The 18,621-nt window shown below is 34.3% G+C and overlaps 1 protein-coding gene across 3 annotated transcripts; it reads left to right on the forward strand.

Annotated features, from left to right (window-relative positions):
• The first annotated feature begins 10,599 nt into the window (after positions 1-10,599).
• On the forward strand, positions 10,600-13,924 carry LOC120157592 (F-box/FBD/LRR-repeat protein At1g13570-like). Of its 3 annotated transcripts, XM_039168685.1 has the most exons (5): positions 10,600-10,614; positions 11,007-11,123; positions 11,964-12,806; positions 13,077-13,232; positions 13,427-13,924. In XM_039168685.1, exons 2-5 carry the CDS (start codon positions 11,109-11,111, stop codon positions 13,706-13,708), a joined length of 1,296 nt encoding a protein of 431 aa, XP_039024616.1. In that variant the 5' UTR covers positions 10,600-10,614; positions 11,007-11,108; the 3' UTR covers positions 13,709-13,924. The 3 variants fall into 3 exon arrangements, with proteins under 3 accessions (XP_039024616.1, XP_039024615.1, XP_039024617.1); XM_039168684.1 differs by lacking the exon at positions 10,600-10,614 and having other exon boundaries at positions 10,998-11,123; positions 11,961-12,806; XM_039168686.1 differs by lacking the exon at positions 10,600-10,614 and having other exon boundaries at positions 10,998-11,123.
• The last annotated feature ends 4,697 nt before the right edge of the window (positions 13,925-18,621 follow it).

Consider the following 18,621-nt stretch of genomic DNA (forward strand, 5'->3'; position numbering starts at 1 on the left):
TATGATTTTGAAAAAATTGAAAGGTTAAGTTTTGAAACAGACTAAAATTGATAGTTTAGGTATTAAATACTTAGTTTACCCATTTTATTTGAACTAATATAGTAAATCACCTTCAATTTTACTATATTCCCAATTTTCCCTCTTTCTATTTTTACTGCCGGTTTATCATTCCCAAAATCATCTACCGTCATATCACCAATACAAAACAAAAGAATATTTTGAAGCTTAAATGTCAGTGAACAAACCCTTTGGCGTGAACGAAACTTAGCCCTTTCGTATATACTAACATCGGATTCCATAAAGTTCTCGCCATTTTTCTTCACCTGATCGGCCAAGTTTTCTTTGTTAGCGTACTCCAAAAACAATTTATAGAACTTGTCGTCATTATCGAGAGTATAATCGTCGTGGAAACAACGGATGACTTACGGGTAAAGATCGAGTTTATCAAGCACTTCTTTCTTGCTCTTGAGATAAACATAACATATTGTTTCAGAGGACTTACGTCCATTAATGGAGAATTTGGGAAACCTTTCCCGGGTACAACCAAATTGTCAGTGCCAAAACTTCCACATCCAATCGTATTCCCGCGAACCCACTCCATTTGAATCCCCAAATTTTAACCCGTTTTCTCCGTTTGGTTTGGAAGAAAGCAATGGTTTAACTAATCTTCAGAAGAATTGAATCCAATACTTGTGTTTAGAACAAGGGGATGATAAGTAGTGATAAGATAGCACTTAAGCTATCTAGAATAATAGAAGAATGAACAAATGAGAGCTAGGACTCTCTGCATTTCTATTAACAAGAAGTTGATCTCTCTTGAACTAGAGAGTAGCTATTTATTCATGAAGGGTGTGCATAACAAACTTAACAGCTTGTAATTATACTATAACAGAAACCCTCATCCATGCAACACACGCATACACGTGATCATAACACTAACATTCATCCTACATCATCAATCTTCATCATTTGCTTCAGCCTTTTACTTCAAAATTCCCCCTGTAACGCCACCTTTGTAAGCCTCTAGATAGTTGAGTTACCAAGAGTTTATGCCTATGCTTAAGGAATGAAGATGAAGAGAGTGGTTTTGTCAAGACATCTGCAACCTGCTCATAAGTAGGAACCTCATTGACTTACAGTCGACCACCAACAACCATTTCCGTACAAAAAATAAGTCAAGCTCAACATGCTTGAACTTTGAAGGCAAAACATGATTGGCACAAATCGCAACAATGCTAGAATTATCACACCACAAGGCAGCCTTGCCATGTGGAACAACAAACAATTCCTGAAGTAATGATTCAATCCAGATGATATCCGCAGCTGCAGAAGCAACACTCATTTATTCAGCTTCAGCTGTGGATCAAGCAACAACTTGTTGCTTGCGTGAACTCTAGGAAATGAGATTTCCACCAAAGAAAATGCAATAGCCAGATGTGGAGCGCATATCATCAGGGTCAGAACCCCAGTCTGCATCCACAAAATCAGTCAAAGACATACGAGAAGATACAATAAACCATAAACCAAAATCAGTCATTCCTTAAAGATAGCGTAGAATCCTCTTAACAACCTAAAAATGACTATTGTGAGGTGATTGCATGAACTAACATACCTTATTCACCGCAAAAGCAATGTACGGCCTAGTAACCACAATATACTGGAGACCACCAACAATACTTTTGTATTGAGCTGCATCTTCAATGAGTTCCCCAGTATCAGCAGACAACTTGCAATTAGAAATCATAGGAGTATGAAGACTCTTTACCTCACCAAACTTGTGTTTATGCAATAGCTCATGAATGTACTTTTGTTGAGTCAAGACAACACCATCAATATCAGAACACACCTCGATACCAAGGAAAAAACTGAGGGAACCAAGATCCTTCAATGAAAACTGGGTATTCAGCTTTTTAATAACACATTGAACCTCACAAGTATCACTTCCTGTCAAAATGATATCATCTACATACACGAGCATGTAGGCAACACTACTAGCTGATTTTCGAACAAACAAAGACGAGTCAGATTTAGACAAAACAAATCGTTCAGAAACCAGGTACTCTCAAAGGCTCTCAAACCAGGCCCGAGGAGCCTGTTTAAAACCATAAATTGCTTTATGCAATTTGCAAACTAAACCATCACCAATTTGCACAAATCCAGGGGGTTGAGTCATGTAAATCTCTTCCATCAACGCCCCATTTAAAAAGGCATTGTTAATATCTACTTGACGCAGCAACCAACCTCTCGTCAATGCAAGAGAAAGAATCACCCGTACAGTTACAGGTTTCACAACTAGACTAAAAACCTCATGAAAATCAATCCATAGTTGTTGAAGAAAACCCTTCGCTACAAGACGAGCCTTGTACCGAGACACCGAACCATCAATATTACGTTTCACCTTAAAAATCCACTTACAGCTTACAAGTACACGATCTTTAGGAAAAGGGACTAGAGACCAAGTCTTATTGGCAATCAAAGCATCAAACTCTTCTTAAGCAACCTGCTTCCAATGAGGAATCTTCATAGCTTCTTTAATATATCGAGGCTCTTCCCGAAAATATTCAACATGTAGAACATGAGGTTTTTTAATGCCATCTTCGGCCCTGGTAACCATGGATGCGAGTTGCGAATAACCCGAGATGGATAAGAGCAAACAACAGTCTTAGGTACTATAGAACACATGCAGATAAAACAACTAGTTCACCAGGTGCATGGGAAGATACTTCACATGCATGAAAAGTCTCATCAAGTGCAGGTGGTCCAGTTAAAGGTTCATGAATAGAAATATTACACGGATTAAAAGGAAGAACACGCTCCTCGGCATCAGTAGAGGGACAAGAACTAGAAACATGCTCTTCAACAATAGGAGACTATTCAAAACTTGTAGTAAGAGGAGAATTACCTGTATTTATAGGGACAACAAGTGTTTGTATAGGAGAAACCAGAGGTAGCACACCTATGGAAACACCACTGCTTAAGGAAGAAGCACTTGAAAAATCACACACCTCATAAGGAAAAACTCGTTCATCAAAAACAACATGCCTTGAAATAAGTACCTTGCCACAATCATCTAAGCATTTATACCCTTTTATGAGCATTGTTGTAACCCAGAAAAATGCATTTATTTGGCTTAAAATCTAGCTTATGTCGATTAAAAGAGCGCAGGCAAGGATAACATGAACAACCAAATACTTGAAGAAATGAAATATCTAGAGAGTTATGATGTAGAACTTCAAATGGAGACTTGCCATGCAAAACAAATGTAGGTAATTGATTAATAAGGTATACTGCAGAAGTGAAAGAATAACTCCAAAATTTCTGAGGTAAAGAAACTGAGCTAACATAGTCAACCCAGTTTCAACAATATGCATGTGTTTTCTCTCAACCTTACCATTCTGCTCTAACGTACCAGGATATGAGAGACGATGTTGAACACCATTCATGCAAAACTATGTCCGAAGCGGTTGATACTCCCCACCACCATCAATTTGAAAAGCCTTAATTTTATATCCAAACTGAACTTCGACAAGTTTTGCAAACTCAAGAAAACATTGAGCCACATCGAATTTTCGTTTTAAAAGATACATCCAAGTAAAATGACTAAAAACATCAATAAAAGAAACATAATATAGGAAACCATCAGTAGAACAAATAGGAGCTGGACCCCAAATATCATAAACAACAAGTTGAAATGGTGCATTATATTCAGTCAACGATTTACAAAATGGCAACTTATGAGATTTCCCTTGCATACAAGCAGAACATATATTCAATGCTTCAGTTTTATTGAAAACAAGACTACACGACTTCAAAACACGCTGAACTATATCAAGAGAGGAATGACCAAGACGTTGATGCCATAACTTCAAAGACACGGGTGACTTTGAGACATTATTCACCAAACAATGAGACCCTTGAACCCCACAAGACAGCAACTGATACAGTCCGTCATCCGTGAGCCTCCCTCGAAGTATAACCACTTGAGTCTGAGCATCCTTCACAAGACATTCAGAGGGATGAAATTTCATGAAGACACCATTATTACGAGTGAATTGGGAAACAAATAATAACTTTTTCTTTATGTTAGGCACATGTAGCATATTCTGTAAAAGCAAAGGCTTCTTACTAGAACTCAAAAAACCCTTGACCTATATGCATTATTGGAATACCATCACCATTACCCATAAGCAAGGAACTATCACCAGTATAAATGGTACCTGATTGAAAAACTGACAAGTCATTTTTCACATGATGGGTGGCGTCGGTGTCAGGGTACCACAAAGAATCCGCAAGTACTGGATAGTTAGAACCCGAGGTAGTTGGAATAGTTGAAACATAGGCTGCTGAACCAGGAGCAGTGTTTTGAAAACCGGGCCAGTTCAACCGGGAACCGCTGCCTGGTCCAATTCATTGTAATACGGTTAAACTGTTACTACTGAACTGGATGGAACCGCTGAACCGTTTGAACCGGACCGGACCGTGAACCGGTTGAACTGCTAATTTTTTTTTTATAAAAAATTAAACCAAACGACGTCGTTTGTTAAACGAGCCGAGTCGAACTCGAGTATTGCTAAGCTCGACTCGAACTTGAAAACTTTAAAAGTAAGCTCAACTCGACTCAAACTCACGAGCTAAAAATTATCAAGTTCAACTCGAACTCGAAATATAATATTGAAACTTGAACTCGAAAAGGCTCGAACTCAAAAAAAAATTAGAAGCTCGATTGAAGCCTAAAATTCGAGCTTGATTGAAGTGAAAGAATAGTTCACTCTATGCTCACCAAAAGGCTCCATGATTTTGAATGCCAAATTACCTCTATTATTTATAGAAGTTAGTTGGGATGCTCTTCTATGTTTCTTAGCCATGTGGGATTGTTTTTTTTTAAATTAAACCAAACAATATCATTTTGTTATGATTTTTTTAGCCCCAAATTTATTTTTTTATTATAGTTATATAATTATATTTATTATTTAATATGTTTTACCTTAAATATGATGTTGTAGTTAATTTGAATCATTTTGTTTCACTTGATTTTATGGTTTTTAACTTATATATGTTATGACTTGCTTTGAATATGACTTGTGATATAAAAAATTATTTTTTATTAAATATTTTTGGTATTTTTATTTAATTTTTTTAAATAATTATGACGTCGTCCGATTCTTCCGACCGGTTCAACCAGTTGAACCAGTGAACCGGTAGCATGGCCGGTTCGCTAACCGGTCCGGTTCTAAAAACCATGACCAGGAGCCAAGAAAGAATGTGATGCACCATGAGAAAAACGAGGAGCATCTAAAGGGAACCCAAGAGAAACAACAAGAAAAGGATAATACCCAGGAGCATATGGTGAGGGAAAATAAACCGGGGTGGGAATAAAAGCTGAATGATAAGGCATAGAGATTATGGTATGGGCATAAGGTTGTCTACCAGACTGCACATGTTTGGTAGAATTCCCAGCAGATGACTTTGAAACATTTTCAGTCAACGAATCAGATTCAGACACCCCAGTGTACTCCCTATCAAACCGATGATAACATTTTTGAACCACATGCCCAAAACGACCACACAACTAAAATTGAGGCCGATTTGAACTTTGATGGCGCCCTCGACCATGATAGCCACTTGACTGACCACAAGATACGTGTCCCTGTGATGACTCAGTGGCAGAATCCTGAGGCCCACGAGTATTAGTTTTAGTAGCATTGCCTTCTCGAGAAGAACAAAAAGTTAGCAGAAATACCCTCGCTCAAGAACACCTTCTGTCGAGCTTCACAATCTAACAACATTTCAGTAAGAACATCAAGAGACAATACTTCACATGACACAATTGCAATAATGGATTCAAACTCCATTGATAACCCAACTAAGACAACACTAACATGTTCTCGTTCAGTAACCACACTGCCCGCATCATTCAACAAGTCACAAATAGACTTAACCTTAGCAATATATTCTCTGATCATCAAGCCAGACTTGCGTTGGGAATGAAGGTTATGCCAGAGAGAAGAAGTTTTTGCACTGGAACGAGCACCAAAAAGTCAATCTATAGTGTTCCAAATTGATATCGCCGTTGTAAGACCAGTCAAGTAAGGCAGAACCTCAGTGTTCACAGTGGTTAAAATCCAAGAAGCAAGAAGCTTATCTTGTTAACGATAAGCTGCAAATCCTGGATTATCTTTAATTTGACCAGAAGCATTAGTAATAAACTCATCAGGTACAACAGAACCAGCAGAAATAAATTTCAGCAACCCATAACCATCAATTATCAAAGCTATCTGATGCTTCCAAAGAAGATAGGTAGATTCAATAAGTTTAACCATATCATGCTTCGGTATGTGTTGAATGCCAATCATACTTCGCGAAGCTCCCGGACTCAAAGAGGAAGTATTTGGAGACACATCCTCATAATCACGAGTAGGATCAACCATCAAATCAACCATGATAATCACAGAAACAACAACATACTTTCCACAGTGATGAACCACGAAACACAAAAATATCAAGATCACGTGCAAAGAATGCTTGTGCGCAACACATCCACACAATCATCAAGACCTGAGAGATCTGAAATACCTCGCTCTCAACTCGCTCGAGCAATCACCACAAGTCAACAGGAAAGAAAAAAAGTCAGCAGCGGAAGAAACACAACCACCAGGATTGGAAAATGATACCATGATAAGATAGCACTTAAGCTATCTAGAAGAATAGAAGAATGAACAAATAAGAGCTATGACTCTTTGCAATTCTATTAACCAGAAGATGATCTCTCTTGAACTAGAGAGTGGTTATTTATACATGAAGGGTGTGCATAACAAACTCATAACAAACTTAACATCTTGTAACTATACTATAACAAAAACCCTCATCCATGCAACACACGCATGCACGTGATCATAACACTAACTTTCATCCTACATCATCAATCTTCAGCATTTGATTCATAACACTAACAAGCAGAACATGAATCTGGTTGAGAAAACTGCAAAACTGGGATTGTGTTAAGTTCGACATTGGTGGAAACGTGATTAATAAGATTCTCTATGAAGGCTATTGTTGCTGAAAAAACTTTGACGCTCAAGAATCATCATCAACGGAGATCATTAACTCGAAAAAGGATAAAGGAGATGAATATCAGTCGGTGGTAAAAAGTTCGAGGATAAAAGTTAGAAGTAAAAACTGACGTAAACTATTAATTTAAATAAATTCATTAATACAATTGGAATCATATGGTTGGTGGGGTATATAATGGGCATACAAAAGTGTAGATGATTCTTGTTCATTTTATGGTAGATATAATTTGGGATGTTAAAAAAAATCCCAAATCGTTAATCGGTATAATTGTTGTATTTAATAGGTTAATTAATTGAACTGTTAATTCTAAACGGTTTAAATTAATCGAACCGTTAAAAATAATGATTAACAGTTAATGTTACAGTTACAAATTTTGATAGACAATTAACCGTTAATAAATTAAATTTATAATTATATTTCTAATTTATTATATTTTTACAAAATAACTTATTATAAGTTTATATTATTTATAATTTATATATATATATTTAATAAAATTTGTATACAAATAACTTAATGCATATTTTTTTATTTTTTTTATTACTTTACAAATATAGAAATGTACTTACATCAATATACTTATATATTTATTGTTAGGTACTAAGATATTGGGAGATGTATATACTTACAACAGTGTAAGTATGTGTTAAGTGCTACACTTTTTTATTTTATTCACTTACACCGGTATAATATGTGTTAAGTGCTACACTTTTTTGTTTTATTCACTTACACCGGTGTAAGTATGTGTTAAGTGCTACATTTGTTTATTTTATTCACTTACATCGGTGTAAGTATGTGTTAAGTGCTACATTTTTTTGTAGTATGAATTATGAAAAAAAAATTGACAAATAATTGTAATAGGTTAAATGTAGGTTAATCTGTAACCGAACCGTTAATAATGGTTAACCATTAGTCGTTAACCATTTTTTAATGGTTAGGTTACGGTTAAAAAAATCTCATAATCGTTATAATGGTTAACCAACCGTTTAGGATAAACATTACGATTAACTGTCCATGGACAATCCTAGATATAATTTCCATGTTTTTTCTAATAAAACATATTTGCCTTGTAGTAATTTTTTTTGCCTTTTATTATATAATTTTAAATTAAATTTTATTTTAAATTAATATATTTTGACAAGTATTTTTTTTAATAAATTTTAAATTTATTCTTAATCTTATTTGGAGGAAGAGAAAAATAGAACTTAAAAGACAGAAATGAGGTGCTTCTAATATATTTATAATTCATGACCTAAATTATATTGGACACATTTAATTAATCAAATATTATCATATTACTAAAAATGAAATAAATTAATCTTTAAATGACGTATCACTATTTTTTTACTATTAATATAAAATTTTATTTTATAATGAAAGTTAATATTTTTATATTAAACTTAGGATCTAATGCCACTAAAATAATATTCTTCGTAAATAGACCAAAAACTCATTCAATACGATATAAAAAATTACATACACTATTTGCGTTGAATATAAAATTTTCTATTTTTAAAATTATTTATAATTTGAACATAAATTTTAAAAATTAATCATTTATATTTAATAATAGTTTAGTTTAATCTATTTTATAGATGAAATTGTTCTAATAATATGTTGAAGAAAAAAAAAACTGTTGAGGGAGCGTGCAAAGAACATTATTTTTTCAAGTAGGGCATTTGTTACAATACTCGTTGAAAATCGTTTGGATCACAAAACGATTTCTGAAAAACATTTGAATTACTTGACTGATTTTGGAGCGCCACCTACTATCCATGTTATCGTGATTACATAAAGTTTAAAGAAGATGTCATAAATTTCAAACTACTTTTAAAAGTCGTTGTATGTTCCAACAAATACTATATTAAACACCCAACCGGAAAATAATATTCATACACTCCGTACAACCATTTTCAATACATTATTTGAAGAAATTTATCTTATTTCATAATTTAATTGCCTGTACAATTCAGTTGGTAGAGCGCAAGGCTCTTAACCTATTGGTCGTGGGATCAAAGACCACGGTGGGCAATTCATAATTCTGACTGCCGGAGGTCTTCCACGGAAGCTGATCTCAACCTGACGTTGAGGGCAGCCTACTACCTTACCTCCCCCTCACCCCATTACATATGGGAATAGAGTCAGCTAATTTTTTTTTAATCTTATTTCATAATTTATTTTTTTCTCCTACCATCATTCAAAATTCATATTATTCTTTGTCGTCGTCATTTAAATCAGTGCTTCCTTACCTTTTCTTTCTTTTGATTTTATTTTTGAAAGTAGACTATGATATCTTCATTAGTAAAAAAAAAATTCACCCACAACGTCTTGTCGTATACATATTGAACAAATATGTCTATGATTATCATAAGTAAAATATAACGATAAGCGACTAGTGATAGCCTAATGGGTAAGACCGTGAACATTGAGGCAATGACATACGAAAATGAATCAATTTGACGTTCTCGAACACCAAACATAGAAAAATAAAACTTATAGAATATTCAAAACGGACGAAATGAAAAATCAAAGTCCCTTAAATACAGTCTCATCTAACACAGATATCTGACAATTAATGGAATATCATATACAAATGAATTTAATAAACCAGACATCGGGAAACCAAGAGATCATATAAAACCAGGAACCAAGAAGAAAAATCAATGGAAGAAACATGCAGTAAAAGTCCAAAAACATAAATAGTTATAATAGCCTTTACCGAAGAAAAGACCAATAAAAATATTATTATAAGTATATTAAAATACAATTAAAAACTAATAAAACCAGACAATAATCAACTGAAAAAGAAAAGAAAGGATAAAAACGATAGAAAAATGATCTGTGAAAACCACCGACAGTTTCTTTAATGTAAGAGAATTATGATAACTGCTCAATGAATTTATTATTATTTTTCATTTATTTTCTTTCTAATTCTTCATCAAAACTAAAATTCCAAAAAAAAAAAAAATTCATCTACTATCGTTTATTTGATTGTTAAAAAATACGGATTATTATAAGACAAATATAAAATTGATAAAATTTATTTGATTTTCATTTATTAAAATGATATTATTTGATATTGTGTATCATACTATAGGTAACAATGAAGTAATCAAAATATGAATAATTTAAAATTTTAATAGTCTAAATTTAGATTTTTTAAGATGATATTATTCTGGTGATCATAAGTAATGACAGAATGATCAAAATATGTATAATTTAAGAGTTCAATAATAAAATTGAATATATTTAAACCTTAGGGATTATTACCAAAATACTAAGAAAGTTCAGTGATAAAATTTGTATTTTAACCTTCAATTGAATTTGCTCAAAACCATCCCAAATAAAGTTGGGCGTATCGAATTGTTATAGTTCAGAGAGCAGCTCGCATAGATCTGAGGAGATTCAAGGTTCTTTCCTTCTCGCTGCGCGCGCGAGAGTAGTTAACGCCGCACACTCCACTGCCACTGGTTTTTCGTCGACTTTCGAGGCTTCGACTTGGAGCTTCTTCCCCAAATACTGACGTCCCTGGCCCTTCTTCGGGTAAATAACTTTTCTTTCTTCTTCCATTCTTATTTATCCCCTCTCTAATCTTCCCCTTTGCGCCCCCCCCCTTTTATTACGACGACTAAATCTCAACATTTGTTTCAATGCAAGCTCTGATGAAATCATTTCTCCCACATTGGGTTTCCCATTATCCATTTCTTTTCCAGATTCTATTAACAAAAGTATCCCTTTTTTCCTACTTCAATGTACTTCAACTTTTAAATGATTTTTCTCTTGATTTCATTGACATTTCATAGTAGAAGGGTTATTTACTTTTGGAAACACTTGTTTGAAGTCTAAAGTTATTTAAAGTCGTGAACTTTTATTTTTATTGTTATGAATATCTATTTGAACAATATCAGTCAAATTTCTTTGTTTAACTATCTCAGATTTCGGCTGGTATATTTGTTGAAAGCAAGGCCTTGATGGTTTAACGTTGTTTTTGGGCAATTGAAAACCATTACTTGAAATCACCCAAACAATTAAACAGAATGAGCAGTGTAATTGTAAGTATATGTTAGTCACTTTTTCATTTCATTAATTGGGTGAAAATGCTTGAAAATTTTCAAGTGGATTTCTCTTCCTGTCTTAAAAAGTAAACGAAATAAAACAACAACAGTGTTGTTGGAGTGGGTTTGTACCAGAGAAATCATGTAGGTGGCATTACCTGTTTGAAACGTCCAACAATCTTGCTTGTAGCATATATATATCTAAGCTTAAAACAATGGAAATAAAGTGGGTATTAGGACTAATTTTACCTTGTTCAAAGATTGGCAATGGCTATCTGTTATGATGTATGTTCTGTTATTCCAGACAATGGGCTTCAAAATGCTGGCCTTTTCATATTTGCCATATTTGAAATATCGAGATTCTGAGGTTTAACTTGATCCAATGACTAACTACATAACTTGAAAAAGGTCCAATTTTGTATTCATCAATGAGATTGATAGGAAACTAGTCTGTTCTATAAGAACTAATGGAGATAAGAGAGAGTATTTGGAAAATTTCTACCATGTTTTAAAGATTTGCAAGGACTATCTTTTATAATGTTATTTACTATTATTTCAGACAATGTGCTTCCTAAATGCTTGCCTTTTCATACTTGCCATCTTTAAAATATTGAGATTCGTCGTTTAGTTTGTTCCAACGGCTAACTACATAACTTGAAAAGGTGCAATTTTTCCAGAGGAAACTGATCTGTTTTCTTGGCCACTTCTTTTGCAATATATTTGCTTATGATTGTATAACTTATGTGTGCGTGTTGAACTCCAATGCTTTATTGGTGTTAATTGATATGTATTATTTCATTCACTTGCTTGTTTTGTGCATTATGAGTATTTAAGAAGCAAAGAGAGCCATCAAGGTTGCCCAGCAAAACAGATGCAGAGCTAGATTGGATCAGCAACTTACCGGGACATGTTATCGATCAAATTTTGTCACGTTTGCCAATAAGGGATGCGGTAAGGAGCAGTGTTCTGTCGAGGAAGTGGAGATACAAATGGGCTACAATACCATGTATTGTGTTCGATAATCAGTGTTTTAATGTTTCTTCACAAGACCAAACTTTCATAAAAGACAAGCTTGTAAACATCATTGACCATGTACTCTTACTACACAACGGTCCAATACACAAGTTCAAGCTTTCTCATCGAGATCTTTTAGGCGTCAGTGACATTGATCGATGGATACTTTGTATATCAAGGAGCTCTATCAAGGAATTTGTGCTTGAAATATGGAAGGGCCAGCGATACAAGCCACCTTCTTGTTTATTTAGTTGCCAGAATTTAATTCATTTGGAGCTGTTTAATTGTTTGCTAAAACCACCATTAACATTCAAAGGTTTCAAGAATTTGAGGAGTCTTGATCTGCAGCACGTTACAGTTACCCAAGATGTGTTCGAAAAGCTTATTTCGAGCTGCCCTTCTCTTGAGAGATTAACATTGATGAACTTTACTGGTGTCACTCATCTAATCATTGATGCACCAAATCTGCAATTCTTTGACATCGGTGGTATTTTTGATGATGTTAGCTTTCTGAATACATTCCATTTAGCTTTGGTTTCCATTGGTTTGTATGTAAACATTGACAATGATGAGAACAATGCTCGAGATAATTCCAGTAAACTGCTCAGATTCTTTGTTCATCTGCCTCATATTCGAAGGCTGGAGATTCAGAGTTACTTTTTGAAGGTAATGACTTATCTAACATCATTGTATAGCACTAGTATCTTCTTGTTTTCTTTATCATTTGGAAGCTTAGATGCATTTTTACAGCCTTTTATAGGAGTCCGCAAACATAAAGTTTAAAGAAACAGCTTTACATGTTTCTCTTTTCTGTAAATTGGTTATTGAATCCTGATATACTTGTCGGGGTTCTCTAGAATGTGCTTGTGCCACTTTAGTCTCTAATATATCCATTGGAGATTCTAGTTTATATTGTTTTTCCTTTTTCTGCTCCAGTATTTGGCTATGGGATATGTGCCGAGCAGGTTGCCTAACCCATGTGTTGATCTGAATCATCTATCTATTCGTATAGATTTTGATGATTTGGAGGAAAATACTGCTGCTCTATGTCTCCTAAGAAGTTGTCCGAATCTCCAAGAGCTGGAAATGTTGGTGAGTTCTATATATATATTTTTTAATCTTTTAGGTTCTTATGGTGATGTAAATAGTAATATCTCCGGTTTTTATATCACATTATTGTTTTTACCAACACTGTTAATCTAAAAAGGTTATCCATGTAATGGTTATTGATTTCGGAGGTCAATTAGCAGTTTTAGCAGATTAGAAATGTCTGATGTTTTATGTAGGCTCGACCTGAGGAACAAACTTGCATAGAAAGATCCACCAACTTTTGGGAAGATGATCATTGGAGCTCATTGTTTGCACATCTGAGAATGGTAAAAGTGTCTGGCATCTCAGGTGTTAAATCAGAAATGGATTTCATCAAGTTCCTGCTATCGAATTCACCCGTGCTCGAGCAGTTGACTGTTAAGCCTGCTTCACAAGAAGGCGAATGGGAGTTAATGAAGGAGTTGCTTCGGTTCCGGCGGGCCTCGATATATGCAGAAGTCATTTATTTGGACTCATGATAACCGTGGCTGCCATTGCGGAAAGTTGAGAATTTTAGGAAAATGGCATCCATTAGCAGGTTTGCTTATTCACTTGTTAGGGGAGCGCCCTTAAAAATTTAAATCCATAAACCAGAATTGATATGTGCTTGTTCCATTATAAGGGCTTTGTGTGTGCGTGTGTACACGGTTTGTTTTTTCTTGTACAAATGTTGCGGATATTAGAATTTGAATGCATATCTATATTAATTATTTACCATTTAGGTTGCATGAACCAAGTTTTGAGTTTTATCATCTTAATTTTATCAAAATATATAAATTAAATTTCATTTAAATTTAGAAAGAATCTCCCTAGTACTTGGGCCAGTCTTTGTTTCCAGTCCATTGAAGCCCCAGGGCCAGTCCAATGAATTTTAATGCCCTGGGGGATATAATAATTTTATGTCCTTCCATCGATGATTATGCACCGTCTGCAATGAGAAGACCATCCAACTTTCATTAATTTTTTTTTTGAATTTTCGAAGGAAGAATTGATTAAGCTCCTTACAATTCTGCTCATAAGCATCACCAAACAAGAAAAGAGAATCAATATTTTCATCTAATCACCCAATTTTCCATATGGAATAGCTCTGCCCGATTGAACTAGTATTTGGAGTTCCCTTTTCAGTCAACACTCTTATGGTTGCCCAACAATCGTAAAGGGTGCCTACCTTCAACAAATTCCTGCAAAGAGCCCAAAAATATATTGTCATCTACCTGATGAGGTGTATGTATAGCAATGCTTTATCAATGCCCTAGCAAGTAATAAATATAGGTAAGCCAAACTTGAAGGAACTTAAATATATATATATCAATAAAACCATAATTGACAAGCAAGAGTATAATTGCATACTTTATAGTTGATAGTCGAACAAATCGAATATCCGACAACCGCTCACTGAGTTCTGCAGGATTGACCAATTGCTTCCTATCAAACAGAAGAAAATGTAATAATCAGGACTTTGCTATTTGCCACTTGCCACTTAAGAATTAGTGGAATGTAAGTTGAAGTGTTTGAACTTGGCCTTACCTTATACGCAAACCTGAAAACTTATCAACTTGAATATCATTTGAACTCGATGGCTTCAACTTCGCATGTCTCTCAACTGGTTTGGGTTCATAATCAAGGCAATCTTCGACAAAATTCTTAAAAACAGACAAGTCTGATTTTCCTCTTTGCCTTGGCGATCCATCATCTAATAGGTACCCTAAAAATTTAGCCCGAACAACTTGTAAAACCGAGAGATACCCATTATCAGACTCGAAAGAAATAACAAAAATAACCGAAACCCATACATAAAGAAAGTACAAACAAAAGAAAATAGGGAAAATGCAAAACCAGAAACCCAAATTCCAACTATAGAGAAATAATAGATACACATAACGGGTTTTTAAAGAGCGAATCCAAAATAAAGCCAAAGCAGCTATGAGATTTTACCTGGAGAATAAGGAAACCCATTTGGTGTAATGAGCGAATACAAATAATTACCAATACATGTGCCAGATGCCTTTATTTTGGAAAGCCAAATGGGTTTACCCATTTTCAAGCAATTTCAGAGCTTCCTTCACTCAACACTTCATTCCCTGATTTTCTAATGCAATTAAGTGGTGAGAAAAGAACAAGTGGGGGAATTGAACAAGGGTTTGACTCAGCTGATGTCGAGTTGAACGGTGAACCAAATAATTACCAACAAAACTGTTGTAACCGGTTTTCGCCCGGACACGAAATTTTACTTGGCGGAAAAAGTGATGTGGATAAATAAATGGGTTTTTAAGGAAATGTTTGAAGTCACCATCAGCCTTTTGGGTTAGGTAGGTCGAATACATAAAAATCATCTTTTAAAATAGTTTTTAAGAAAATATCATTTTAAAAGAGAAACTAGTGCGTGTTTAACCAAAAATTTGTTTTTTTAATAATAAAAAGGGATTCGTGGTCGATTACGTTTGGGGAAGGATTAGCACCCTACAACGCCCAAAATTGGTCCCTGTCGATTATAAATTGTATCTAATAATAGAATTTAAGAATTCGAATATAAATTTAATTTATGATCTTTTCATATTCAATTGGATAATAAGGAAAAAATATTAAAATAGTTTTAATAAATTATAAATAAAGTATTTATTTATTTAAAAATATTAGAAAATGACAACTAGTTTCTTTAAGACTGTCTTTTTTTAATATTAATAAATAAATTAATAAGAATATAATAATTTTTCTAAAAATAATGAAGTAAATATATATATTTTTATAAGTTGAATATTTATTTCTTTTTAAAGTACCAGAATAGGACGTCTAGTTACTTTAAGACTGCCCTTTCTTAATATTTAAAAATAAATAAATATTATCATTTAATTAATTTGTGAAATTAGTTAAATAATACTTATTAATCTTTCATATATATATATATATATACATATATTAATATGACTAAAATAAACTAAACACAAAATAAAACGAAATAGTTAAAGAACTAGAATTAAAGTATTGAAAAATGTAAAGAAAAAATAGAAAATTAAAGTAATGAAATTAAAGATATCGAATATAATGCCCAAAAATAAAATAGCTCAGAAGATTAAAAGATAGAATTAAAATGACTAAAATATAATAAAATAAAGCATAGATATCAAAATGAAAGAAAATAAAAATATAGCAACTAATTTCGAAATAAAAAAATCAGGAACTAAAGTGTAAATATGTATCTAAATATTAGGGACTATTTAGGGATTTTTCATATTTTAAGTGACTATAATATAAAGATAAGGTAAAAGTTTAGTGGGCTATATGTAATTTGACCCTGATTTAGTGACCAGGATGTAAATAGATGCTTAAATTTTGAGGGCCTAAGGATAATTAACCCCTAAATTAGTGACTAAAACTAAAAAAAGCGCTGAAATTACGGGTGCCATTTGATGGTTAATCCATAAAATATGTGAACAAAGCAAGAAGCTCCTAGAAACTGGAGACCTGACGCATGGTTTACCCAAAAGTTTTATAAACTTAAAACTCATCTTCTTCCTCCTTATTTCACATGCAGAACACCCAAAGTTTCAAACTCTTCTCTTTTTTGTTTTATTTAGTTAACATGCTGTTTGATTTAAATATATATATATAATAATATGTAAAGCTGAAAAATACAAGAAAAAAATGAAATCAACATTGGTTGTGTTTTTATTTCCAATCCTTTGTATATATTGCTGCTCGATCGGGGATAGATGAGGAGAGCGTTATTCTCCTATTTTGTTGGGTTTTTATAACCCATATTACATGCTTAAAACAAAAATAATGATTATTGTTTGTTTGGTGGTGAGCTGTAGCAGGGACGTGGAGGGACAACTGGTGGAGTTGGGTTGCTGTCAGCTGCTGTGTGGAGCGAGAAACCAGCTGTCGTCGGTGGAAGCTGCTAGAATGTGAAGCTGCTGGAATGTGAAGCTGCTGGTAGGTGCTAATTGGAGCAGGGAACCAATTGGATCAAGGTAAAAATGGTGATTACAAAAACCAAAGTCAACAGCACCTTTCTTTGTCCAAATCAACTTGCAGTAGCACGTACATGATGTTCATCTTTGTCTTCTAAAAAATGATGACCCTACATGCTGATGTCCCTACATGCTGCCTTGGATCGTCGCCCATTTGCCACATGTATAGGGCCGGCCCTGCCCCGCCCTAACCCCTTTGCCTGCAAGCGACTGTTCGTGTCCAAGACACCAGCCAAAAAAAAATCTTTGGGAGCTTCTTAATCTTTATCTTGGTCAGAGTGACTCTCATGGTTGAAATGTCTTGGTTTAACCTGTGATACACCGACCCTAGTTGAATGGTTATCCTAGCTCGTTTAGCAAAACACAAATTCCTCCATGCGGCCATTCCAAACGCCCAGCGAAATTCGCACAACCATTTCTTTAATTAATCCATCTAGATTAAATATCACGAGATTATATAAGTTGGAATGCTTGGGTTACATATTTAATGAAAACCTCTCTACATATTATTTGTCCAACCTCGAATTCATTGCACCACTCAATCATATAATTACCCGAATGCATTTGTATTATTTTTCTCTAGTAATCAGAGGCATGCCCTAGTAGTGACCCGAATTAACTTCTTCGCAGACCACCCCCAATATATATATATATTCACAATCTTTTGTCGGTGCACCTCATTTGTACTTGTAGTAAAATACACCATGGGTTTCTTAAAGTTTATTTTTTGTCCCAGCAAACCTCTCTCGCAACATATCTTTTAGTCTCATATCTCCGGCCTCCGAACTTCAATGAAAATCAAACTATCATATGCATAAAAAAAGTATTCACCCTGTCATCATTTTGGCTTGCACGAACCCTATCCCTTAGCAGTTAAAACAGTGTTACTCTCTCCTTAAGTTTAAGGTTCAAATAATTACGTTTACAGGGTGAATGTCATTGTGGTCAATAAATTTAGAAAAATTATGATTGTAATCACCCATATTATTAAAAATTCTCACTAAAAAATCATCACTCAAACTCGGTCATTATGTTGGGAATGTAGTATTAGCCAACGAGGCAGCTGACTAGGCAAGAGATGGTGAGTCAGCAGTAACTACTCAGAGGGAGCGCCGAGGAATGAGGAAGATGGCACCAAAAAGACCGATTTTCTCCTTTACTAGAAGGAATTTAGCATAAATAAGAGACGGCGTGTTTTGGGAGGGGATCTGAAAACTTTTGAGTGAAATCTACTCTCTCTTCTATTTCTGCTTCTAAATTCTCTACTCCATTCTCTGTTATCTAATTCTCTCACAGGTACACAACATTTGGTGCTTTCGTTGAGAGAAAACCCACTGAACCATGGGGAACAATTCTGAAGCTATCAAAGGTCTACAAGAAACCACTGCTCACCATGAGCAGTTGTTGAACTCCATTAAAGC

This window comes from Hibiscus syriacus, unplaced genomic scaffold, assembly GCF_006381635.1.
Source record: "Hibiscus syriacus cultivar Baekdansim isolate YM2019G1 unplaced genomic scaffold, ASM638163v2 tig00111273_pilon, whole genome shotgun sequence".
Taxonomy (NCBI): domain Eukaryota; kingdom Viridiplantae; phylum Streptophyta; class Magnoliopsida; order Malvales; family Malvaceae; genus Hibiscus; species Hibiscus syriacus.